General features: G+C 40.1%; 2 protein-coding genes across 3 annotated transcripts in view; one reads left to right on the top strand and one right to left on the bottom strand.

Moving 5' to 3' along the window:
* The window catches only part of SDHA (succinate dehydrogenase complex flavoprotein subunit A), a 35,635-nt gene extending 33,569 nt beyond the window's left edge, over positions 1–2,066 (bottom strand). Inside the window, exon 1 of one of the 2 annotated variants that reach the window (XM_058306629.2) lies at positions 1,881–2,066. In XM_058306629.2, the coding sequence (XP_058162612.1) occupies positions 1,881–1,943 (63 nt within the window). In that variant the 5' untranslated portion in view covers positions 1,944–2,066. The remainder of the gene's footprint in view (positions 1–1,880) is intronic. The other variant, XM_058306634.1, reaches the window with a different exon arrangement.
* A 50-nt stretch (positions 2,067–2,116) lies between these two features.
* Positions 2,117–23,682, top strand: CCDC127 (coiled-coil domain containing 127). Its single transcript, XM_058306689.2, has 3 exons — positions 2,117–2,244; positions 3,918–4,048; positions 22,583–23,682. The coding sequence occupies exons 2-3, from the start codon at positions 3,928–3,930 to the stop codon at positions 23,242–23,244; spliced, it is 783 nt and encodes a 260-aa protein (XP_058162672.1). The 5' UTR covers positions 2,117–2,244; positions 3,918–3,927; the 3' UTR covers positions 23,245–23,682.
* The last annotated feature ends 3,101 nt before the right edge of the window (positions 23,683–26,783 follow it).

Consider the following 26,783-nt stretch of genomic DNA (forward strand, 5'->3'; position numbering starts at 1 on the left):
CACAGGACCTATCAGGAACTTAGTTTACTGCTCATGTACTCTAACAGCATGTGTAGGCCGAGGACACAGCATATAATAACTCTTCTCCAATAATCTCCAGTTAAGAATTTTTCCCTTAAAACAGGAGTTCTTAACCTTTTTTGTTCCCCAGACCCCTCTGCCAGTCAGGTATGGACCCCTTCTCAGAATGTAGCAGCAGATAGTTTTATGACACTCAACATCAGCACGTCTTTAAATTAAATTTTAGGATTATTCAAATTTACACTTTACAAATTTTCCATAATTTTAATACCTGATAACCTAACGTCTGTTCCAACGGTCATTTTCGGCAAACATTTAGAAATTTGAGCTTTCGTACTGCATCATAAAACAATTTCCATCATCCTTACCAACCTATTTGTAGGTAGTTATTCAAGGCACTCAGAACATGCTACATCAAAATAAAAATCACACTAAGCCCTCACTATATTGTTATTTAATGAATATATCACACCCACACCAACACATCCCCACGAGAATGTTTTCTGGAATTTTCAATTCAAGCCCACAGATCCCCTGAAATCCTTCCCCTGGCAAAGAAGCCCTGCCCTAAAACGTGCACAGGGCGTATCAGAGGAACTTAGCTTAGTGCTCATGGACTCCTAGGAGCTCATCTCACAACTCAGGCTTGGGGAGAGAGGATGGTCTTTGCACAGGGGGTACCAACCACAGCATCTCATCCGAGCATTTAAAGCACTTCCTGCTGTTGACTGGATGGCTACCTCAGTCATCCTTCTCACATTTAACATGTGCTTTAATACCCAAATTTCAAAAAAGAGGCATACTATTGGCATAATTCAAGCCAATATTGTTGAATGCCTTGGTTCCTATTGGGACTTCAGCTTTCTAATTAATTACTAAGTAGGTGGGTGGCAATTTTATTTAACCAAATAACAAAACCTTTCAATTTAGTTGCTTAAAATCCTAAAAGTTAATTTTGAAGATATAATTGTAAAGAATACATTCAGACCTAATCAAGTACCAAGTCAAGTACCATCATTCTCCACTAGCCCGAGGGAGGTACCAGGAGGAACATCTTCATCTCCTCGAGGACACGTACAGAAAATCAAACTTCTCCGTGTCCTCCCCAAACGTGATTTTGCAACCAGTATGCAGAAATTTTCGGTCTTTTTTTTTTTTTCTAATCGTGCACACACGCCAGCATAAAACCCAAAATAGAGGCCCTTAAGCTGTAAGGTCTCAGTGGTACGTGAATACTATATACACAGATTTGTCCTTTCTCGAAAGACTGCTCCGTTTTCCCAACAGCTGTAATGACACAGAACACATGGAAGAGACTCGCGAACCCAGGCCGGAGGCTTGATGTGCTCACCCCACCGTGCCCGGAAAGGACAGGCCCGGCGACCGGCAGGCGAACCTCCCCCGAGGCTGCAGGTTAACCGGATGAGCCGCGAGGAACAGTCAGCCGAGCGCCGCGCCTCCGCTCGCGGGCCCGCCTCCGCCTGAGGTCTAAGGGCGGTTTTGGGTGGTGGCCTGGACGCACAAGGCCGCTACCTGCCCGTGTGACCTTGGGCCAACGTCTCCCCCTAGGGCGCCACCCGGAACCGAGCCTGGGGGCGACCTTGGCGCGCGGGCCCTCCCGGCTCCAGGCCTAGACCTCGCGGGGGAGCGGGGTCCCGCTGGGCGGTGACCTTCACCGGGGTCAGCACCGGGCTCCGGCAGCCTCCGGTCAACCCCGCGGGTTCCGCTCCGCGTCCCCAGACCCTTCGCCGCCGCGTCCCGACCCGGGGACGGGGGGGCACGGGGACCGAGCTCTGTTCCACAAGGGACTGTGGCCGCCTCGGCCCCTGCATGTCCACCCGCCCCGCGGCGCCGCTCACCGCTCTGGTCAGCGCCAGGAGCCGGGCACGCAACAGCCGCGACACCACTCGGGCCCCCGACATGTCTGCCCGCTACAGCGCAAGCTGGCCAGCCTCCGCGCCCCACGGCGCCTGCGCACCAGGCCCAGCCGCGGGGAGGAGACGCGGGAGGGGGCCGCGCCTGCGTATAGGACGCTCCCGGGACGTGGGCGTGGTAGCGAGGGCACTGCGCCTGAGTACCAGGCCGCTCTGGGGCTGAGGGGCGGGGCCGCGCCTGCGCAGAGCCGGCGGGAGGACAGTATCTGGACGCTGAGGGGACGCGGCGGCCTGAGGTTTCCAGCGCTGAGGCTCTGCCGGGAGAGGGCCCGGCGACCCCGGCCGGGAGGTATGTCGGGGCGCTCGGTGGCCGGGGTCAGCTGAGTCGTGCTCAGGGCTGAGATCCGGGCATCGATGTTTTTAAAGCTCTGTCCTCCGGTGACGGGCACATCGCACGGGCCCGGCCGGCACGGTGCTGTCAGAGCAGGACGCTGGGCCTCCCGGGGCGGGCTCGGCGGGGGTCCGGCGCGCGTTCCGTCAGCACTTCTTTTTGCTTTGGGTGCTGGGAAGTTCAGAGCCAATTTTTTTTTTTTTTTTTTTGGTCCAGCTTTGAAAGCGGTGTGGAACCTTTGGCTTATGGGTTTTTTTCCACTAATTTCGCCCTGATTTTTACCTTTTTCAGCTTTTCCTGTCGTAATATTTTTGTAAGATATCTGAAATCCTTTGTGGAAAAAACCGGCATGGAAAGTAAACAAATAAACATAAGTAATGTAATAATGTAATGGTGTGTCCTGCTTTTTCACCTAACGTTGAGTACTGAAATTTTATTCTTGTGTGCAATCTTCATGAACATGATTTTGAATTAGAGTATGTTTTCAACAGTCCATTCCCATTTTATTGACATTTAAGTTGTTTCCAAATTTTTGCTATTATAAAGAACACTGTAAAGGATATTTTTGTACATAAAGTTTTATTTTTATTTACTATTATTTCCTTAGGCTATATGACCCAAAAATGAACTTTAAGGGACTATATGATATTTCGTAGACGTTTTCTTGAAAGTTTATTTTAGTACTTTCAGATATCTAATTTTGTTATTCTGTGGTTACTACAAGTTCCTTAGTATTAAGTTCTGAGCCACGTGTTTTTTGATATTTGTGGCCTATCATAATTTTATATCTTTAGGTATTAAGTAGTATTTATTGAAAAACCCATTAAAATTTTTCAGTGATCGAGCTAAGTTCTCTTTTTCTTATGTACCCTTTGATTAATTTTTTTGTAGTTAGTGTGTGTTACTTTTGGCAGTCACAAAGAAACAAGCCAAAGCTCTCATGATTACTTTGTGAAAAGGCTCAATTCTAGTATAGATATTTAATAAATTAGTAAATTCATATTGACATTAAACCCCAGCCTGGTTTTAGAGGGTCTCCACGAGCCTTAAGCAGAGACATCTACAATCTTGGTTTTATCACTAACATAAGAAGGAACAAAAACCTAGCAGTGTCCCCACCTTTCCCACACTCTGTGCCTCAGTGTCGTGATGCTGTTCACCAATTCTTAGAGAAGCACAGTGTTTTCAAACTTTTCTGTTTTTCATACCATTCTTTCTGCTTAGAAGATCCTTTTCCTGCGTTTTGAAATGATTGCTCATCCTTCAAAACTTAGGTCATGTGCAACAGTACATATGGTGAGACCCCACTTTTATTGAGTTGATTATATATGTATTTGTACTGACCATATTTCAAATACATTTACACTATAAAATTGACCTCATTCTGTCTGTATTTTGGTTATTTGGGATATGTTTCCCTCCTCCCTTTCCCCCACTAGATTGTGTGAGTTGCTTTCATCTAAGGTCTTTTTTTTTTTTTTTTTAAATCCCATAGGGCTCAGTGCTGTGGTGCATATAGGTAAAACTCAAAAAGATTTTTAGGGAAAAAAAAACTAGAAGAATTCATATGATCTAAGTAAATAATATGAAATGAATGACAGATATATTTTTATTCTATCATTTACTTCAAGGTATATCTCCATGAATAACTTAAATGACCCCCCAAATTGGAATATCCGGCCTAATTCCAGGGCTGATGGGAGTGATGGAAGCAGATGGAATTATGCCCTGTTGGTTCCAATGCTGGGACTGGCTGCTTTTCGTAAGTCATGGCTTTAAAAACAATTGCCTTTTCTGGGCTGAAAATGTAGAGCACTCATATTGGAGACAGCAAGGTGTGGGAGCCTAAAGACAGCTTTGGAATCTTATGGATACAAGTGGACATCATAGTTTTCTCCTACACAGTGAATGCTGGGCAAATGACTTAAGACTTCTGAGTCTCAGTTTCTCCATCTGTGAAGGTGGATAATCATACTTACCTCAAAGCATTATGTGGTTTAAATAAGATGAATATTTAAGCATTTGGCGTGGAATCAGTTTTTTTGGGTTTTTTAAAATCAGTTTTAATAAATGTTAGCTCCTTTTCAAGGCTTCACAGTTCTGAAGATGTTTCTCTTGTTTCAGTTGCCCTCAGAAGGACTAATGGGGAAGAATAAAATAGACATAAATGAAAACCAGTTTTAGATGTCTGTCAATGTTTAGGAAATCAATATTTGGGAGACAGTCTCATGAAACTTCTGTACCCTAGCCAGAAATTCTCTCTACTTTGAATTGACTTTGTACTACTTTTGAAAACTTAGTAGCTGCATACAGTCTTATAATTATTCCAGCTATTAGCTTATCCCTCCCACTACATGATAAATACCGTGGTTTTCAGGTGTTGGTATTTTTTCACATCTCAAGTTCTTAGTTGGCACTTAAGAATATGAATAAGCAAATAATTGAATGGAAGAAAAGCAAAAACTGTCCTTTATTTGTAGTGATGCTTTTTATGCATGCCAGGATTTCCTAGGCCAACAGATTTAACACGGAGAAAGTAGAGACAAGGTATTTTGTTACTCATTACTTCTGCTTCTTGATGAAAGACAGGCAGGTCCAGATCCAGCCTTAAGGCCATTTCTATTTAAAAGCTCACTAGCTTGCAATTTTACAAAATATTACTTCACACTTGGAAAGGCTGTCTGTTGCCTATGGCTAGGGTAATAAAGTTCTGACTTGGTGAATGAATTGAAAGGCTTAAAATTATACTTAATAATGTAATAACTAATTAGTATTGAGGCTTCCGGAGGCCCTGTAGTAATGTTCATTTTCCGTTTTGATTTTCAGGGTCTCATCTGGCCTTTGTGACCTTTCATTATAACCTTTATTTCCTAAATTCTTGTTTTCCTTCTTGGACTTTTACAATGATGTTTTCTGCTTCTAAGATTGGTTGAGAAATATTTTACTTTTTCTTCTTATTTTGCTTATGTAATGTGATCACAGATAACTCTGCATTCTTATAAGGATTCTCTAAAAATGTATTATTAGGTGATTGAAAAGTTAAACTGCAGCATATGGTGTTAACCAGCCCCCAAGCCTAGTCTAAAGGCAGATAAATGAATATGTGGTAAAATTATTGACTGGTTTTTTAATGAGAGAAGCTAGTTTTATTCTGATATTTAAAATGCTGGATTATTTAAATTTTTTAAAATTTAGAATTCTTATTTTATTCCTCTGCAGTATCTGACGCTCTGACTCATTCCTTTTTTTTTTTTTAACCTTCTGTTTTTTAGAGAAGTTGTGAGTTTACAAAGCAGTCATGCATACCATATAGAATTCCCATACATCGCCCCAAGCACCTTGCATTGCTTTGGAACATCTGTTGCACATGATGAGAGAACATTTCCAAAATATTATTGTTAACTATAGTCCATATCTTAAATTTGGTGTATTTTTCCCACAAACTGCCCTGTTATTAACACCGTGTGTTAGTATTATATATTTGTTACACTTTATGATGGATTATGTACTTTCTAACATAATGTAGAGATCAGTATAATTATATCTGCCTGAAAGGGCAATCCCTGGCAGAAATTCTTGCCTGGGGAATCTCCCCTGAAGAAATGCTTGAAAGAAGAGTGGATGGCTGAAGACATCCAGGCTGAAGCCTTGATGCATTGGGAGAATGTTCAGCCTTTTCTCAGGTTTCTCTCTCTCTTTCATACCTATTCAATTACCCTGTTTTCCCTAATTTTCTCCCTTCCCCATCTGTCTCTCTGTGCTTTCTCCTTTTCTTTATCTCTCTTGCATTTCCTCCCTTCTTCTTTTCTTTCCTGACCTAGAAAAAAATAATTTTAGAACTGGAGAAGACTAGTAGAGTTCATTTAGTCCAATTTTTTTTTTAAATTAAACTTGTTTTGAGATAATTGTAGATTCATATGCAATTATGAGAAATAAGACAGAGAGATCCCATGTACCTTTTACCCTGTTTCCCCCAATAATAACATCTTGCAAAACTATAGTACATTATCACAACCAGGATATTGATACATTCAAGATACTGAACATTTCCGTCACCACAAGGATCAACCTTGTCCTCTGTTATAGCTACACTGACGTCCCTCCCATCCTAATCCCTCCTTAACCCCTGGCAACCATTAATCTGTTCTCCATTTCTCTAGTTTTGTTTCAAGAATGTTACATATGTAGAATTACAAACTACTTTTCCTTAGGATAATTCATTTTTTCCACCTCAGCATAATTCTCTGGAGGTTCATCCAGGTTGTTCCATGTGTTAGTACATTGTTCTTATTTATTGCTAAGTAGTATTCCATGCACTGTTTGTGGAATTATTCAACGATTGAAAAATAACTAGATTGTTTCCAGTTTGGGGTTATTATGAATAGAACTATCATAAACACTCATGTAGGTTTTTGTATGAAAACCCATTTTTAATTGGGTTCTTTACTTTTTCATTGTTGAGTTATATATTCTGCATATTGATCCTTATCAAGTAGATGATTTCCAAATATTTTCTCCCATTCTGTAGGTTGTCTTTTCACTTTTTTGATAATGTCCAATGCACAAAAGTTTTTATTTTCGATGTAGGCCATTTTATAGATTTTTTTATTTTGTTGCTTGTGCTTTTGGGTAAAATCTAAAACTCCATTACTGCCTCTTATATTCAGTTACTTTTTTATAGTATATTATTTAGATTGCCTTCTTCCTTACTTTTTGCAATATCTTAGTTATTTTCTTAGTTATTAAGTACATCTTAATATTCTTTTTTTTTTTTTTTTATGACTTTGAAGTACTGTCTAGTGCTAGTGCCCTTAAGTTTCAGCCTGAGGACTCCTTGAGCATTTCCTGGACCTGTTTTTGGTAATGAACTCTTTCAGCTTTTATCTGTAAATGTCTTAATTTCTCCTTCAATCCTGAAGGATGATTTTGCTGGATATAGAATTCTTGGTTGACCATTTTTTTCTTTAAGGATTTGAAATATACCATCCCACTGTGATCCCTGTGGCTTCTGTGATCTCTGATGAGAAGTCCACTGTTAATCTATTGTGGGTCTCTTGCTGCCTTCAAATTCCTCTGTCATTGAATTTTGACAATTTTACTATAGTGTGCCTTATTTTAGAACTCTTAGGGTCTATATTGCTTGAAGTTCATTGAGCTTCCTGGATATATACGTTCATGGGTTTCATCATATGTGGAGAGTTTTTGGCTATTATTTCTTAAAATATCTTTTTCTGCCCCTTTTTTCTCTCCCTTGTTCCAGGACTCCAGTGATGTGTACATTGGTACTATTGATGGGTGTCCCACAGGTCCCTTAGGCTCTGTTCAGTTTTCTTAAATTTTTCTTTTGGCTCCTCACACTGGGTAATTTCAGTTGTCTTGTCTTCAAGTTCATTGATCCTTTCCTCTGCCTATTCAAACCTGCTCTTGAATCCATTTGACTTTTTCACTTTTATTACTGTACTTTGAAGCTCCAAAATTTGTTTGGTTCCTTTTTAAAATTTATTATTAAATGGATTATGTGATCTTTATTTTTCAAATCAATTTTTAAATAGAAAGTTATAGCATTAGTTCTTTCCTACATTACATTGTTGGTTTTTCTAGTTCACGGAAGAACATTCTTATATTTGTACGATTAACCACCTTCATCATCCACAACAGGGTCACTGTGTTATACCGTTCCATGTTTCATCCTCTAGTTTTCCTTTTAGTGACATACATAACCCTAAACTTCCACTTTCAACCACAATCACATACATTATTCAGTGCTGTTAATTTCACTCATGATAAATCATATTATTTTTTAGTGCAATGGAATCTAATTCCATACCAAATAGTAACTACAACTTCGGAGCCTTTTTAGTTTGAGACAGATAGTTGCAAATGTTAAAATTAGCTCTCCTCTGGGTATTCCTACATCTGTTGCTGATTTGTTCTTTAAGGAAGTTGAAGATGTTATGCAAGGTTACCCCAGTGGTATGCAGTGTTAATCCAATGTTTTAGCAGCTTAAAACAACAAACGTTTGTTTCTCTACAGTTTTTGAGGGTTAGGAATCTGATAGCAGCTTATCTGGATTATGGTCTCATGGGGCTGCAAGATGACCAACTATGGCTGTAGTCATCCGAAGGCTTGCCTGGGACTGGAGTATGTGCTTCCTATGAGGCTCACTTGTGTGGCTGTTGGCAGGTGTCCTCAGTTCCTTGCCACATGTGCTTGACCATAGGGTTGCTCACAACATGGCAGCTAACTATCCTCAGAGCATTTTATTCCTTTTTATAATTTCCATCTCCCTATTCAGACAATGTTTTCCTAATTTCCTGTAGTTCTTTGTATATGGATTCCTTTAGCTCATTGAACATAATGAAGACAGTTGATTTAAAGTCTTTGACTAATAGTTCCAATATATGAGCTTCCTTGGGGATGGTTTCTACCAAATTCTTTTTTTCTTGTGAATAGGTCATACTTTTCTGTTCCTTTGTGTGTTTTGTAATTTTATGTTCACAACTGGACATTCTGACTATTATGTTGCTATAGCTCTAGAAATCTTTGCTCCTCATTTGGGGCTGCTGGTTTTTTTGGTAGTTGATGTTGCTGAGGGCTAAAGCTGTCAATTTATGATTTTTCAACAATATTTTTGCTCCCATTCAGGGAATGGAAAGAGAAAATTGATATGGGGAGGATAAGTACTGCCTCTTTCAGAGTCCTCTGTTGATTTAGCCTGAGGGGTGTTGAAACAGTGGCCACCCTCAGAGCCACCCCCCCCCCCAAGCCATCTAAAGTACCTGATCAAAAGCAATGATCAGCAATCAGACCACACATACCCAGGTTTTGGGGGACTTTGTCTTTATAGCTCACCCTATTACCAGCAGGCTGCACTAGGAACCCAGGCTGCAATCCCCATTGCATGGAGGGTAAAAATTCACCAATATCTACTGTACCTTACCAACTTCTTCCTCCAGCTCTTCTCAGGATGTTACACAGTGCTCCAGAGTTGCAAAATCAGATAGATTTTGCTGGTTCTATAGTTGTTTCAGTGGGGAGACCTATTCCTGGAGTTTCCTAATCTACTGTCTTCCCACAATCATCTCACCCTCAGTCTTGAAAGACAGTTTTGCCAGAAATAGAATTCTTGGTTGGCAATTTTTTGCTTTCAGCACTTTAGGTCATCCCACTGCCTTCTTAACTCCATGGTTTCTGATGTGAAATTGGCATTTAATCTTATTGAGGCTACTTTGTATGTGACAGGTTGCTACTCTTGTAGTTTTCAGAATTTTTTCTATATCTTTCTCTTTAAGCTGTTTGATTATAATATGCTGTGGTGTGGATCTATTTGGGTTTATCCTGTTTAGAGTTTGTTAAATGTCTTGGATATATACATTCATGTCTTTCATTAAATTTGGGAAGTTTTCAGCCATTATTTCTCTTTTGACTATGTTTTTCTACCCCTTTCTTCTCCTTCTAGGACCTCTACAATGCATATATTAGTATGCTTGATGGTGTCCCACACGTTCCTCAGGCTCTCTTCACTTTTTCTCATTTTTTCCTTCCTTCTTTTCAGGCTGGATGATTTCAATTTCTTATCTTAATAATTGTGACTGATTATTTCTTCTGCCAGCCTCATTTTGCTGTTAACGCCCTCTAGGGAATTCTTAGTTTACGTTACTGCAGTCTTCAGGTCTGTTTGTTTCCTTTTCATAATTTCCATTTCTCTACTGATATTTTCTTTTTGTTTATTTATCCTTTTCCTGATTTCCTTTATTTCCCCGTCCTTTAGCACTTAGACACATTTAGTACTATTCTTTAGTTCCTAATGCTTTGTCTTCTTTGCCTGACCATTACTTCCTGTGTCTTTGTATGTTTTTGTAATCTTTTTTTGCAACCTGGATATTTTAATCTATTATGGCTGGAATTTAGGCTCAAAGGTTTCTGTTCCCTAACTTTGTATCCAAATGGTGTTATGACAGAGATTTTCTTGAATGCCAGGAGCTAACAAACAAATAAAAAAACACCTTTCTCAGTTTCTGCAGATTGACCTGTTCAAGTACTCTCTTTTAGGAATAGCTCCAGGCTGAACTGTAGGGGTCACCCTAATCCTTTCTGTGCATTTGTCATATGCCCATGTGGCCCTAGGAATTCCTCCTTTTACACAGATATGATCAATGTGCTCTCTTCCCTAAGAAAGTTTCCTTGTGGTCCCAGGCACTATGCTGTATTTTTTTTTTTTTTTTCTTTTGAGCTAACAGAGCCTTGGATTGAACCTGGAATCTCATATGAGGAAAGTCGGCACTCAACCACTGAGCCACATCGGCTCCCCAAAGTTGGTTTTTTCATTTGTTTGTTCTTTGTTTTGTTTTTAGGAGGCACTGGGAACTGAACCTGGGATCTCCCATGTGGGAAGCACGTGCTCAACTGCTTGAGCCACTCCCATACTGTATGTTTTACAACTGGTAATCCCTTGCGCCAGGTGGCCACTGATTGCTCTCACACTACATTCTGTATGAGAGCTTAGTGAGCTACCTCTTATAAGCAGGGAAATTTACAGAATAGCGAATCCCTCAGGATACCACCAGACAGATTGGGCCGGACATCCATGCTCCCAGGATGTGCACAAGGGTTACTCTGCTCTCTGGAGCCAGGACCAGGGATCTGCACTGAGAGCACAATCCAGGCTCTCCTCTGAACTGGTAAGAAGTGGGGATGGGGCCAGCCAGGGCACCAGGAAATCCTGCTACTTTTCAGTAGCCTTTTCTTGATTTGATGCTCTCCCTGTACCAAATCATTTATTTTCTGGAGCTTTGAGAAAGATCTTTCTGCCAGTTCTTACTGATTGTTTAAAACTTCTATAGGGGAATGGAGCCCCAAAGCTTCTCACTCTTTTATCTTGATTGGGGTGGGGCCATTATTTTTTATTATACCTATTCTAATGTGTGTAGTAATACCCCATTGTAGTCTTAATGAATCTTCCAATTTTAAAAAATATATTATTGATACAGTGTTGTAACTTGAGTTTCTACTATCAGACATAACTTAGAAATCTCATGAGAAAGAAAGTCTTGTATTTACCCGTATTTTTGCTTACTGAGTTCTTTTTTCCCTTCCAGATGTCCTCAAATTCCTTCTTTTATCCCCTTCTTTCTGTTTAGAGAACATCTTTTAGCTATTCTTTTTGGGTGATTCTGCTGGCAATACATTTTTTTAGTTTTCCCTCACCTGAGAATGTCTTTTTTTTTTTTTAATTACATTATGAAAAATATGAGGTCCCATTCAACCCCACCGCCCCCGCCCCCCACTCCCCCCACAGCAACACTCTCTCCCATCATCATGACACATCCATTGCACCTGGTAAGTTCATCTCTGAGCATCACTGCACCCCATAGTCAATGGTCCACATCATAGCCCAGACTCTCTCACGTTCCATCCAGTGGGCCCTGGGGGGATCTACAGTGTCCCGTAATTGTCCGTGAAGCACTATCCAGGACAACTCCACGTCCCGAAAACGCCTCCACATCTCATCTCTTCCTCCCGTTCCCCACACCCAGCAGCCACCATGGCTACCGTTCCCACACCCATTCCACATTTTCTCTGTGGACATTGGATTGGTTGTGTCCATTGCACATCTATGTCAAGTGAGGGCTTAGATTCCATATGGGTACTGGATGCACTCCTCCCACTTCCAGTTGTAGACACTCTAGGCTCCATGTTGTGGTGGTTGACCTTCTTCAACTCCATGTTAGCTGAGTGGAGTAAGTCCAATAAATCAAAGTGTAGGAGCTGAAGTCTGTTGAGGCTCTGGGCCTGGGTGTCATATTATCAGTCCAGAGATTCAAATCCCCTACATATATCTTAAACCCAGCACCGACTACAATTCCAATAAAGTAGCATGCAAGTCTTGTGAAAAGAGATCCCCTCTGAGTCCAATTCCATCACGCAGAAACACCAACTCCAAAGAAGGGCTATCTGTCATGGCAGTGAACCCCTTCTGCCATGACCATAGAACCCGTGGGTCTCTTTATCCCTCAAAAGAACCAATACCTGGGGTTGTATCTACCTTATCTGTCTCTTAGACTCTGTTCAGTTGTACATAGGGGTGAGAATGTCTTGATTTCTCTTAAATTCTGGAGAATATTTTTGCTGGATATAGGATTCTGGGTTGATAATTATTTTCGTTTAACACTTGAAAAATGTGCTACTTTTTCTGATCTCTTTGGTTTCTTATGAGAAATTTGTTGTTACTCAAATATTATTTTTCACATAAATGTTTTTTTTTCTTTTTTTTCTGCTACTTTTAAGATTTCTTCCTTTGTCTTTATTTTTTAGCAGTTTGCCTATAATTTGTTGTGGTATGAATTTCTTTGGGTTTTTCCTTTTAGGGGTTTGCTCAGCTTCTTTAATCCATGCATTTATGTCTTTTGCCTAATTTGGGAAGTTTTCAGTTATTACTTCTTTGGGTATTTTTTTCAGTCCTACTCTCTTTCTTATTTTCCTCTGGGACTCCCACAACTCAAAATTTAGATCTTTTGTTATACTCCCATAGGTCCCTGTTTTTTCCGCTAGTCTATTTTTTCTCTGTTGTTCAGATTGTATAATTTTTATTTTTCTATCTTTCAGTTCACCGATTCTTTCCTCTGTCCCCTCTATCCTACTCTTGAGCCCAACCATTGAGATTTTCTATTTTAGTTAATTTTTCAGTTCTAAATTTTCCATTTGGTTCTATGGCAGTTTGAAGTTTTTTTTATGAATTCCAAAAAGATTATGTTCTTAACTAATCTATTCTTGTGGGTGTGGGGCCCTTTGATTGCATTATATTTGGTTGAGGGTCATTTGATTAGATTACTTGATAAGATTGCTTTAGGTCTTTTGATTGAACTACATCAGTGAGGCATGAGCCAGCTTTGTCTCTTGTTGTTTCTGATATAAGCTGAGAACTGAAAACAGAAACACAGAAAGACAGCATCATTTTGACACAGTGGGAGACAGGCACACAGATAAAAGAAGCTGCTATTTTTGAGCCTGCCATGTGAAAGAAGACTCCATTGCCTGTAGCTGCGGAGAGGCAGAGACACCCTGAGAGACTGTGAGAGGAAACCTAGAGACAAGCCCTATGCCTGGTTGCCCACAGCTGAGCTCCAGGAGATGGTTGATTCTGGAGGGGAAGGCAGTGGCCTTGGTAGAGATTGGCAGCTGTCTTGCTTCGGCACTTGGCAGGACCTCTGGTAAAGCATCTGTGCTGATTCGGGCATTTCATGGCCGTGGAACTGTAAGCTTTTACTCCCAAATAAACCCCCCTTATAAAAGCCAGCACATTTGTGATACTTTGTATTGGCAGTTTTTGGTAAACTAAGATAGGGCCTTATTTATATTTTCTTTTTTTTTTAAAGATTTATTTTATTTATTTTTCTTCCCCCCTGCTCGCTGTCTGCTCATCTATTTGTTGTGTGCTCTCTGCTTATTCTTAGTTTTTAGGAGACACCGTGAACCAAACCTAAGACCTCCCACATGAGAGGGAGGTGCTCATTTGCTTGAGCCACCTCCGCTCCCTGCTTGTTGTATCTCTCATTGTGTTTCTTCATTGTGTCATCTTGTTGTGTCATCTTGTGTCAGCTTGCTGTCTTGCTCGTCTTCTTTAGGAATTACCAGGAACCGAATCCAGGGTCTCCCATATGGTAGGCAAGTGCCCAACTGCTTGAGCCTCGTCTGCTTTTCGTATTTTTTCCATATTTTTGTTAAAACTCCATTTCTTTGCTTAGACTTTTTACTATGATGACTGCTTTAAAATCTCATATAATTCTAATATATTTATCAACTTGATGTTGGTATCTTTTCTTCATTTAGTGTCAGGTCTTCTTTGTTCTTGGTATGGTGAGTGATTTCTGATTGAAACCTGGGCATTTTGGGTATTACATTACATTAAACCTTTCATAACTGGCTTTTTTTTCACACTGCTCCCTCAGGGGAAGAAGGGTAGTGCTGCCTTGTTACTGCCAGCTCGAGGTAGAAGTCCAGATTCCCCACTTGGTCTCCAGCCTCTGTTGACATCCAAAGGCCAGGGGCTCCTCATTACTGTTAGGCAGGAATAGAAGTTTTGGCCTTTCACTGACCTCCACTGATACTTCTTGACTGGGAGAATAGTTATTGCTGACACCACAGGTAGAGAAGTGGCAACCTCATTACTGCTGGGTAGTGGTTAAAGTTCATACTCCACATTAGGTCTCCTTGACACCACCCCAGGGAGGAGGGGGAGGATTTTGTCATTACTGCCAGGTAGGGGTGGAAGTCCAGGCTTCCTCTGTGGTCTCAGTTGACATGGTAGGAGAGAACCTCATTACCACCTGGTAGAGAAGAAAGTCCCCGCTCCTTGGAGTGCCACCTTCTCTGACACCATCTTGCAGTTATTGGGGCCCCTTCATTACAGTCTTGTGAGAGTGGAAGTCTACACTTTCCACTTACTCTTTGCTGGTATGGGTGGGGGTAGAGCCACTTTTTTTCTATAGTATTTAGGTAGAGTAGAGTGGTTATTGTCTGATAGTTTTCTGTCTTGCTAGGCTATTCTTTTCCTGGACCTTTGGCTAAAGAGAGCAAGTTTTTGTTGGGGCTTTGTTTTTGTGCACCCATTGGCATTTCTGGGTTGCTGGCTTTTTCAGCTCCAAGTCCTGGGATATGTGAGACAAAAAGAAAACTCCGGGAACTTATCACTATGTAGTACCTTGAGTCCTAAGTCTCCTAGTTGATCTTCCTTCTTCTTTCCACCTTTCAGTCTTCTTATGAATTGTCTTATGTTTGCTTAATATCTAATGTCCAGGATTTTTACTTGTACTTAGCAGGAGGAAGAGGGAAGAGTAAATCTATTCCATCTTTCTGGAGGCAGATTTTCCAACTCTGTTTTTTATACCTTCTAAGACTCTGGAAAGTCATATCTGCCTAAAGTCGGAAGGCAAGCTTATATCAGAATCAGACCCAGAATTGTAGATTTTTCTGACTTCCAGTCTACTGTATTGCATCTTCCTCTATACACATCCCTGGTAATCTCCTCACCTGGAATGTTTTCCCCTTCCTGTCTGCCTATCCTGCCTCTTCCTTGAGGCTTTTCTTGATTGAATTGTGACCAACCAAAAGTTTCCCTGTAATTACAGTCTGTATTGTATAATCTAGCATTTAATTACATATATCATTTTGCATCAATCTCTAGTTGTTTCATGTATAAGTTATACTATTTTAGATTGCAACTAATTTATAGCAGGGAGTGACTCCCTGTTGCTAATCTTCCATCCCTTTACTTTCTGTCTTACTCCTTCTACCTCTACTTCTAATCCTTGTTACGACTGTCAAAATGATGTCAAATCAGTTATTCTGTTACTTTTCTTTAAAAAAACAATTCTTGAATGGCTCCCCATGGCTGAAGGAGGAATTCCATGTCCTTTTCAGAGTCGTCTCTAGCTACTCCCTGGTATAAGCCCTCTGCTCCAGACACTTCCGATTCCTGGAAGTTATAGCTGTCAGAATATGTGGTGGTCTTTCTGCACCTGTTTATTTTACCTAGAATGACCTTTCCTACTCAGTGTACCAGCCTAGCTCCTACTCAACCTTCCAGACTCTGTTCATATTCACCTCTATGAAGCTTTCTCCATCCCTCTCCCAAACTGAATTAGCTCTTCCTCCCTTTCTTCTCATATAACTCTAGTATGTCTCTTAAATGCTTGCCAAATTTTATTGTAGTTTCTACTTTATTGGTCAGCTCCTCTGCCTGCAAGCTCTTTGGCAAAGGCAAGGGAAGAAATAAAGATGATATGTGTTTTTTGAGTTTTTAACCGAAATGGAAGCTATTTTTTAGTTGGAGAAGTTTGAGTTTGGCTTTATGCTTGTAGAACTTGATATGCCAAACAGCATATCGAGGTGAAATGGCTTTCAGACATATGGAAATACTAGAATAAGTTGAGTTGTTCCCTCAGAGGTGGTAGTTGATGTCATGGACTAGAGAAGATTCCCAAGGGATCTGGGAAAAAAGAACTGAATTATGAGGACAACACCTCACCATTGGTAGTTAGGGAGAGGCAAAGGAACTAGTGTAGACAATACAGATAAAGAAGTGACTAAATAGTAGGAAGAGAACCATGAACCCAGAGGTTCACAGAAGGGGAATGTTGACTTATGGGGGTTAGAGAAAGTGGGAAGTAAGGGTAGGAGAGAATTGCATGAGAGCAGATGGGCTACATTTTGAGATCTGGGCATAAATATTGCTTTGAAACTAAACTGTTGCCCTTGGTTGCTTTTGGACCTTGAGCTTTGAAATTTTTCTGAACAATCCTTCTAATATCCAGGGGACTCCATCCATGCTGCTTATAGCTTGCACATGCTGAAAAAGTTGAGGACCACTGTATCATTCCAACATGAATTTAATTATTGAACAATGGCATGAATTCAGTGTGCAGTGGATATCCTGAACCATTGTTTTTTTAATTGAAGGACATCAAACTCATTAAAGAGTTGGCTACTTCCACGTGAGAGGAGAATTGAGCACTGGGCTCTGCTAGCCAGAAGGCTTGTGTGGGAAGTTAGACTCCCCTGCTCATTCCCAGATCCGTGGGGTACTGCATTTCTCCACACAACAGATGAAGAAGCCTGGCTGCTCTTCGGCTTGTCAGGAATGAGTCCAGCGTTCCCCCACTTCCCTACCCCAGTGTTTTTGAGTTTCCAGTGACTTTAGTGGGGAAAAGAGGCCAAACCATGTCTTAAAGAACTTTAGAGACTGATAGGGGGACTCTATTTGCAACCTTGCCATACTGTCGTTTTTTTTAATCTTTATTTATTTTTTAATGTTACATTAAAAAAATATAAGGTCCCTATATACCCCTCCACCCCCCTCGCCCCACTCCTCCCACAAAAACAACCTTCTCCAACATCATGGGACACTCACTGCTCTTGGTGAACACTTCTCTGAGCACTTGCTGTACCACATGGTCAATGGTCAACATTTAAATTTACACTCTCCCCCAGTCCACCCAGTGGGCCATGGGAGGACACACAATGCCCACTAACTGTCCCCTCAGTACCACCCAGGACAGCTCCAAATCCTGAAAATGCCCTCACATCACATCTCTTCTTCCCACTCCCCACCCCCAGCAGCCATCATGGCCACTTTCTCCACCTCAATGCCACATTTACTTCCATCACTAATCACAATTCCAGAATAGAGCATCAGGAAGTCCACTCCAATCCATATTCCACTCCTCCATTCTGTGGACCCTGGGATGGCTATGTCCACTCCACCTTTGTATCAAGAGGGTGCTTAGATTCCACATGGATGATGGATGCAATTCTCCTGCTTGTAGCTCTAGGCACTCTTGGCTCCCTGGTATGGTGGTTGACCTTCACCTCCCTGTTGGGAGGCTGGGATAAGTCCAATAAACCAGAGGATAGGAGTTGCAAGTCTGTTGAGGCTGCCCTACTATCATTTTTGTTTTTGTTTTACATGTTATCTTTTACTGATGATGACTGTTTTAGTTTCCTAGGCTGCTAAAGCAAATACCATGAAATGAGTCAGGTTAAACAGTGAGAATTTATTTGCTTACTGTTTTGAAGTTGGGAAAATGTCCAAATCAAGGCATCATCAAGGTGGAGCTTTCTCCCCAAAGGCTGTGGCATTCTGGGGCCAGCTGCTAGTGATTCTTGGTTTGTCTGTCACATGGCAAAGCACATGGTAGCATCTTCTCGTCTCTTCCTTCTCTTCAGGGTTGCATTTTGGCTTCTTGCTTCCTATGGCTTTCTTTCACGTCTGAATACGTTACACTTAAAAAGGACTCCAGTAGAGGGATTAAGACTCATCCTGATTTGCTGGACCACACCTTAACTGAAGTAACCTCATCAAAAGGTCCTATTAATCCTACCAATCCAAGAATGGATTAAATTTAAGAATATGTTTTTGAGGGTAAATACAGCTTCTCAAACCACCATGCTCCACCCTCTGGACTGCCAAAAGACATATTCTTTCCATATGCAAAATACATTCACAATAGCCCAAAAGCGTTAAGTCATTTCAGAAACAAGGCTTAGTACAGAGTCTCATCAAAATTGGTCTGTTCTGGGGCACAGTTCCCCTCCATCTGTGGACCTGTGAAATATAGAGCACAAGTTATCTGCTTCCTATGTACAATGGAGAGATCAGCGTAGGATAAACATTTCCATTCCCATAGGGGAAAAGCTGGAAGGAAAACAGGGTTCACCGGTCCCAAACAATTCCAAAACCCTGCAGGGCATACTCCATTAGATTTCAAGGTCTGGGATGGAGCCATGTTTTGTCCTCTGGACCTGGTAAAGTGATTTACCCGCCTCCAAATGATTACCTGGCAGCCATGGTCTTGAACACTGGGGTTAAGATTCCACCCTCTGTAAATATTGGGATGTCAGCAAGCTTTCCACAAACACTGGGGCAAAGGCTCCAACATCTTGGAGCTCTGGGATAGCGGCCAGAATATCCATAATCGCTGGGGCCCGGGCTCCACCCTCCCTGAGCATTGGGTGGCAGCACTTTTCCTGAACAATGAGGCAGAAGGCCCACCCTCTGCAAGTGCTGGGACAGGCTCATGCTTACCACACCCGAGTGGCATGCTCTGTTGCCATGAGAAGTCTTCAGTTCAGAACTCAGCTTCGATGGTTCTACCTTTGAAGTGATTTTCCCTTCAATTTGTCCCTTCTCTATCCCTTTTAGTTCAGGCTGGCAATCATTCTGTTCATATAAATCTTGGCAAAACTTGTGGATTTTGCATGTAGTATACAGGAGTCCTATCCTTCGGACAACAGGACTTTCTACAAATCCTTCCTGGATAACTGCACCTTCCAGTCCTGACTTGCACTGAAATGGCTAACCGGATTCCATGTTCAGTTAAACCCTCACATGGAGCACTATTCTCTGGGAACTCATTTTCTAGAAACTAAGAATTTTCCAAACCATCAATTTCTGGTTTCAGTGTGCCCAGGAGTTCAGTTCTCAGCTTGTCATTCCTATAACATATGCATCATTTTCTTCTAAGGCCTCATCAGAGAAATACCTTTAGCATCCACATTTCCACCAATAGTCTCTTCAAAGCAATCTAGGGAAAACCACCAAAGCAAGAAACTGGAAGCAAAGAAACCTGGAAGAGTAGGGGGAGACCAGCAGATGGTGCATGTGACAGAGGAGTCCAGGATCACTGGCAGCCAGTCTTCAGAAGGAAGTGACATTTACATCTAATGTCAGGAGATCATGGACATGTGAATGTCAAACAACCCCAAGTGCATCTTCAGAAATGTAGTTTCAGTGGAGCCTCTGAATGGAGGAATTCACACATATTCTAGGTCAATTAGTGAAGGCCACATTGAAACACTGGAATTTCCACATCACTGAAAAGCCAGAGATGGTAACTCTCATTTTTAAAGTTGAGGAATTAAAAGTGGCCTTTTAATTCATAAAGCAATGTCATAAAGCAACAAGTTAAAGTTTAAGGGTAAATTAAGTGAAATCGAAGTAGGTATTCTTTACAGAAAGCTGAACATGTCACAAGAACAAACTCAACAATACAAGGGAAGAGGAAACAGTATGTGTTCACAATGTAAGCCAAGCTTCTTAGCTATTTACTTTGTGGATTGCCTTGTTGATATCTAGGCTTTAAAGAATTACCTCTCCTGGACATACCTGTCATGTTCTTTTAAGGGGCTCAATTAGGTAATGGTGTCTTTACTCAAACCCATTCACTGGAAAGGCAAGTTGATACAGGTTAAATTTCTTAGGCTTTAATAAAGCAATAACCAACTATCAGTTCACCTTCTTCTTTTAGCCCATCTCAAACTTTATGGGGGAATTCTATTTTTAAGAATATTAATGCTGTGATAATTTGATTGTGAGTAATGGATAGATATCAAAGCCACAACTTAATCCTAAATGCAAAACATACAGGTCTTGAACCAATTAACTGTGGCATGATAACTATATAAAAGTTTCACATGTAAAATAGAATTGAATGTAAAACAATATTAACATTTTACTGATTCTTTTCTATGATTAAGCATTAGGAAAACAAATAGAAAAATGTAAATACAAACTTACCTACTTTAGGGTAAATTGACTTCACGTTAACAGTTATTTTCCTGAGGGAATTAAAATTCGTCATGTTTTGACATCATTTTGTGAGACGGTAGTTGTCTCATGTACAGAATGGATGTACCTTAAATTTCACATTCATGATCGAGGATCCTCCAGTGTGAGAGGCATTATAACATAGGAATGATAGACATGCACAAAATTATTTAAACAACCTGGGTCTCGGTTTCCTCATCTGAAAAATGAGGACAGTAATAGTATTTATTTCATTGAGTTTTCCTAAACATTAAATAAATTAATACATGTAAAGTGCTTAAACCAGTGCCTGGGACATAGTAAACACACAAAAAAATTTTTATATAAAAATAAAAGCACGCTAGGCCTTTTCTATCAAACAGCTCATGATTCTTCCAGCCATTTCCATGTTTTTGGTATTTGTGTTATAGCATCACATACTTTCCTGGTACCAAAATCTGTTTTAATTTCTTAGGCTACTTAAGCAAGTACCATGAAGTGGGTCAGGTTAAACTATGGGAATTTATTTGCTTACTGTTTTGAGGCCAGGAAAATGTCCAAATCAAGGTGATGCTTTGTTCTCAGGGATTGTGGCATTTTGGGGCTGGCTGTCGGTATCCTTGGTTCCTAGGCACATGGTGGTGTATTCTGGTCTCTTCCTTCTCTTCTGGTTTCCATTTCAGCTTCTTGCTTCCTGTGGCTTCTTCTGTTTCTCATGTCTAAATTTTTTCTGTTTGTAAAGAACTAGTGTAATAAGATCAAGACCCATCCTGACTGGACTGGGCCATACACACCTTAGCTGAAGTAACTTCACCAAAAGGTCCTACTTACATTGGATTCACACCCACAGGAATGGATTAAATATAAGCTTCTAACCACCACAATGACATATACGAGAAATTTAATGTATATTAATTACCCATGGTCCCTTTAAATATCCAAGGTTATTTGCAATATAAGCACAGTTCACACTGTAAAGTTATACCATAAACTAAAATTTTTAAATGGGTGATTTTAAAATAAAATACATTAAGAATAAAAGAAATCATAATGGGATATTAAGATGACTTATAATTTTGAACTTTAAACATTCTAATTACATTTGAATGTAGACCTTTATCAAGAGACTGTTATTTCTAGGGAGCCCTTCTGAGGGAACATTCAGTTTTCATATAAATAATAGCATACTGCCATACTTGAAGTCCTATATTCTTTAATAGCTTATTCTGAGCCCATAAACACAAGTAGATTATATTCTCAGTGTTCAGTTTTCCTCAAGATATATTCCTTAAATTAAAAATTACTGGTATTTCCAAACAGCCTGGATCTGATAAATATGCCAGGGTTAATCTTTGATGTTTTCTAAACATGGTATTTGAGGTACTTTTCAAATGTCATTACATCTTTTAAGATACATTTTCTTTGCAAAGAAATACATATTAGCATGGTTTAATATCTAGATGGTTCAGAAGAATCTCAAGTTCTTTTTGGCTACAGCCAATCTTAATCTGTAACTATCAGTAGCAAAATGGTGGCTTGTCCTTTATAATAGTGTACCCAGAGATTTCTATATTTTCCTTGACCTGAAATGTCAAACATTGTTAAAGGCAAACTACTGGCCCTGAACCTATTGTTGGAACTTTACCTTGAGATGGAGCATTTTAAGGTTAAGTTTAATGATTGTTATTTTGCCACTATTATCCAGCCCAAGGCATAAAACGTGAATCTCCTTCAGGCTAATAAGCAAGTTTGGAAGTTTGTCTAGAAGTCCCATCAATGGCATTCAGTTGTTTGCAAATCAGCCATATCCATCTACGCAGTGGGAATCTTGTCTGGGGGCCTTCAGCTTTCCTTTCTATGCTCTAATAAGTGGAACTTCTCGTCCAGAGTGAAGCTGCCACCAGGATTTGGGTAAACCAGCAGCATCTTCCTTGGCCAAAGCATCAGTAACCTGGCAATTCTTGTCTTTTGAGCAGACACTAGTTTAAGGTTAAGATAAGAAATATCTTAATATTTCTTATCTTATATAAGATAAGAACTTTTTGTATCATATAGTTTCATACAAAATGTTATCTTTTGGTGCCTCTGAGGTCTTAAACTTTTTTTGAAATGCTATCCTTAGTTGCTCTGTGTTTTGTTTAAGTAAAGATTACAGAACTTGAGCTCTGACTTTTTAATGTGCATGTTTTCATCTCCCCTTTTATTCATGTCAGGTTGGATTTGGTCTAGGGAGTCCCAAAAAGAAATAGAAAAAGAGAAAGAAGCGTATCGTCAGAGAACAGCTGCTTTCCAACGGGATCTTGAAGCCAAGTATCATGCCATAATCTCAGAAAATCGCCGTGCTGTCGCTCAGTTGTCTTTGGAACTTGAAAAGGAACAAAACAGAACCACTAGCTATCGAGAAGCCCTTATCTCTCAGGGGCGCAAGTTGGTAGAAGAAAAGAAGCTTTTGGAACAGGAAAGGGCTAAGGTAATGCAAGAAAAGAAACAATTGCAACCCTTGAGGAGTGCCTACCAGAGCTGCCTGGAAAAGGAAGAAAATTGGCAAAAGAGAGCAAGTCTTTTGCTGAAAGAGTTTGAAGATGCTCTTACAGAGAGACAAAGTATCTACTGCAGTCTGATTCTCCCTCGCAGCAAGCGACTGGAAATAGAGAAGAGCTTACTGGTTCGAGCATCCATTGACCCAGTTGCTGCTGACCTAGAGATGGTAGCTGGTTTAACTGACATATTTAAGCATGATACATATTGTGGTGATGTCTGGAATACCAACAAACGCCGAAATGGAAGACTCATGTGGTTATACCTAAAATATTGGGAACTAATTGTTGAACTGAAAAAGTTTAAGAGAGTAGAGAAAGCCATATTGGAAAAGTGAGGCAAAAATGAAGAACTTTTTTTAACGACTCAAGGCTAGACTGTCGTTTCGGCATTCTGGATTATCCAGTGTTTTCTCCATTTCTTCTGCCAGTGCTACCTGTGTTGTGGCTGTATATAACCACCTTTGAGCAGAGTGCTGTCCTACTCTTACTGTCTGACTGTGGATTGACCGTATGTTTTTCTTTCTAAGCAGAAGAACTACTAGGCCTCTAGGAGAAAAAGGGTTTCCTTCTTGAAGCTCTTTAGCTATTAAGGATACAGATTTTCTGAATCTTGTTTTTATGTGTTGTATTTATTTAGCAGAGTAGTATAACCTCATGTTTTAGCTCTAGGATGAAAATTGTTCATTAAAAAGCCCAAATATAATTTCAATCTCACCATAAGTAATTTTTTGTCTGTTTTTATTACTGTTTAAATAAATTGTGTTTTCCCTTGAGTTACTTTTCTTTTTTTTTAAAGATTTATTTATTTCTTTAATTTCCCCCCCTCCCCCGGTTGTCTGTTCTCTGTGTCTATTTGCTGCGTCTTGTTTCTTTGCCCGCTTCTATTGTCATCAGCCGCACGGGAAGTGTGGGCGGCGCCATTCCTGCGCAGGCCGCACTTTCTTTCGCGCTGGGCGGCTCTCCTTATGGGCACACTCCTTGCGCGTGGGGCTCCCTACGCGGGGGACACCCCTGCGTGGCAGGGCACTCCTTGTGCGCATCAGCACTGAGCATGGGCCAGCTCCACACGGGTCAAGGAGGCCCGGGGTTTGAACCGCGGACCTCCCATGTGGTAGACGGACACCCTAACCACTAGGCCAAGTCCGTCTCCCTTGAGTTACTTTTCTCTCTCACAAAATTATACTTAGAAATTGCCAGGTTATGGGTAAAACAGTCTAACAAATGATAATAGAAAGTCATAATATTATATAATGAGTTATTTTTAATATCTCTCCACCCAACCAAAGTACACAAGCAAACCCAACAAGTAATTGTTGTAGCCATTTGGTAGCCAAGTATGTGTTTGAATTTGGCTTATATCTATATTCAATAAGCAGATACTATTTATTATCAATGATATATATGCAAAAATACATGTACTTTAAATGTAATAATGCCATTGTTTGTATAATACTTTACTCTTTACAAAAATAAGTTTATGCACATTATCTCAAGTTTTACCACAAACAGAAGGTAAGCAGGGCATTTATCATTCTATTTTACATGTATTTAATATGAATTGAGCTTTTACTGTATGCTTTACACATATTCACTCATTAAATCCTCACATTCCCATGAGGTGAGTACTATTATTATCCTCCTCTTACAGATGAAGAAACTGGAGGTGAGGTACAGAAAATTTATGTAACTTGCCCAAGGTCATACAGACAGTAATTTTGGAGCCAGTATGAACCCAAGCAATTTGGCTCCATGACTGCTAGCAACTTGTATGCAATTATTTGATAGTAAATGGCCAAATAGGAACTGGAACAGGTTATCCATCTGCTTTAAAGCCCACGTTCTTATACCATGTCCATGTCTTTCTGTATAGGAATAAGACAATCTAATAAAAAATTAAGCCTATAAAAAAACTTAAGTGCAATTGTAGAATAATAATCATTAGAGCTACTACTTATTGAGGTCATATTGTACACTGACATATATAACTTATATGTTATTTTCATCATCAGAACCATTTTACAATGAGAAAGTAGCCTCAGGAAGCTTAATTTTCCCAAAATAGACGTGGGCATCCAGCACCAGCGCCTTAGCTTTCACTCCTGTGTTCTGCCTAGAATGACTTGCTTTTTTCTGTAATGGCTAGTCATAATGGCATTTTTTCTGTTATATTATCATCACTTTATCTGATCAAAAATAATTTCTTTAGGTAAATTTGTACAAAAAAGTTTTCTCCTGGTGGATTACACCCTTGCTTAAAGAGCTATGTTCTTTATGTTCTATTTCCTATCCCACTGATTTGCCATGTATCCTTGAATAAAACACTTAATGCATTTCTCTTGGTTTTATTTTTTTAATGTGGTAAATACAGTCAGCTGTTTTGTAGATTTTTCAAGGCAAATTGTTAATCCTTATTTTCTAATACTGTACAACATGCTGTCAGCCTGGCTCCCTTCAACATAAGCATGATCAGATAAACATGATCAGATAATTAAAATCAGGTTGGACTCTGGTCCAATATTGCAAAATGAGGAGGACTGGCATTCTATAGAAAATGATATTAGGACATGTTTATTTGTATTTGTTTAGCATGGATGGCTTTCATTTGCAAGTAAGAGTGTTAATTTGATGATATACATGAGTCTTTTAAATAGATTTTGTTAGGTTTGAAATACCTACATAATGTCATGGCCATTTGCTGACTTCACAAATGCACCAAAAGATACTTGGATAAAGTACAACAATAGTGGAACATATGAGCCAAAATGTTTAAAATTATAAAAACGAATAAAAGCCCAAATGCTGTTTGATGTGTAAGCAGAATTTGTGTTGACTATAGAGTAAAACGTTATTGGAGGACTATTAGAAGATGGACTAGGAAGTTCCCAGAATCAATCTTCTACTAAAACAACTATTAAACTGGCAAAAACTATCTGAATCAACTACTTTGGAATTCTGCATTGTAGGGGAACACTTTGTAGCATCTAAGGAAGAGCTGGATGAAGAGACTGGTAAATTGCCATAATATCTGAATTTCACCTTCCCTGTAATGGCTACAATCCCACAACCACATGGCAGGTAGCCATGGGAATTGTAGCCCACATTCCAGGTGCAGCTTATTGGTACCAGCAATATCATGCAATGGGTCAGTTTAGACAGTAGGACTTGATTAACTCACGTATTTGATCCTAAGAGAAATTTCAAATCAAGACATCATCCAGGCAATTCTTTCTTCCTGAAGACTGGTGTTTTGGGGCTGGCTGCCAGTGATCCTCAGTAATTAGTTCCTCTGTCACATGGTAGTGCACACAGCAGCTCTTAGCCACTCAGTTCTCTTCTAGACTGCCCTGAATTTCAACTTCTTGCTTCCCATGGCTCTCTGTTTAAATTTCATTCTGCTTGTGAGAATAGGATTAAGACCTGTCTTGGGCCACAGCTTAACTGAAATATCCTCATCAAAAGGTCCCAGTTAGACACAGATTCCCATGCCGCTGACGACAACAGAAGCGAACGAAAGAAGAACATGCAACAAATGGACACAGAACAGACAACCGGGGGGGGGGGGGGGGGGGGGAGGGAAGGGGAGAGAAACAAAAAATCTTTTAAAAAAACAAAACAAAACAAAAAAGGTCCCAATTATAATGGGTTCACACCCAGAGTTATAGATTAAGAACCTATTTTTCTAGGGGTACATTCAGCTCCAAACAACCACACTCCACCATCTGGACCCCAAAACACATTCTCTTTACATGCAAAATAAATTCTATCATAATATCCCAAAAGCCTTACTTAAGTTATTTCAAAGATACAATGCTACCTACAAAGTCTCATCACAATCAGTTATGGGTGTTGTCTGTGTTGGAGCACAATTCCTCTG

Source organism: Dasypus novemcinctus, chromosome 2 (assembly GCF_030445035.2).
Source record: "Dasypus novemcinctus isolate mDasNov1 chromosome 2, mDasNov1.1.hap2, whole genome shotgun sequence".
NCBI lineage: Eukaryota > Metazoa > Chordata > Mammalia > Cingulata > Dasypodidae > Dasypus > Dasypus novemcinctus.

Coding starts and splice junctions, on each gene's coding strand:
- CCDC127 (XM_058306689.2), top strand. CDS start 3,928: ATGAATAACTTAAATGACCCCCCAAATTGGAATATCCGGCCTAATTCC. Junction 4,049..22,582: donor GCTGGGACTGGCTGCTTTTC/GTAAGTCATGGC, acceptor TATTCATGTCAG/GTTGGATTTGGTCTAGGGAG.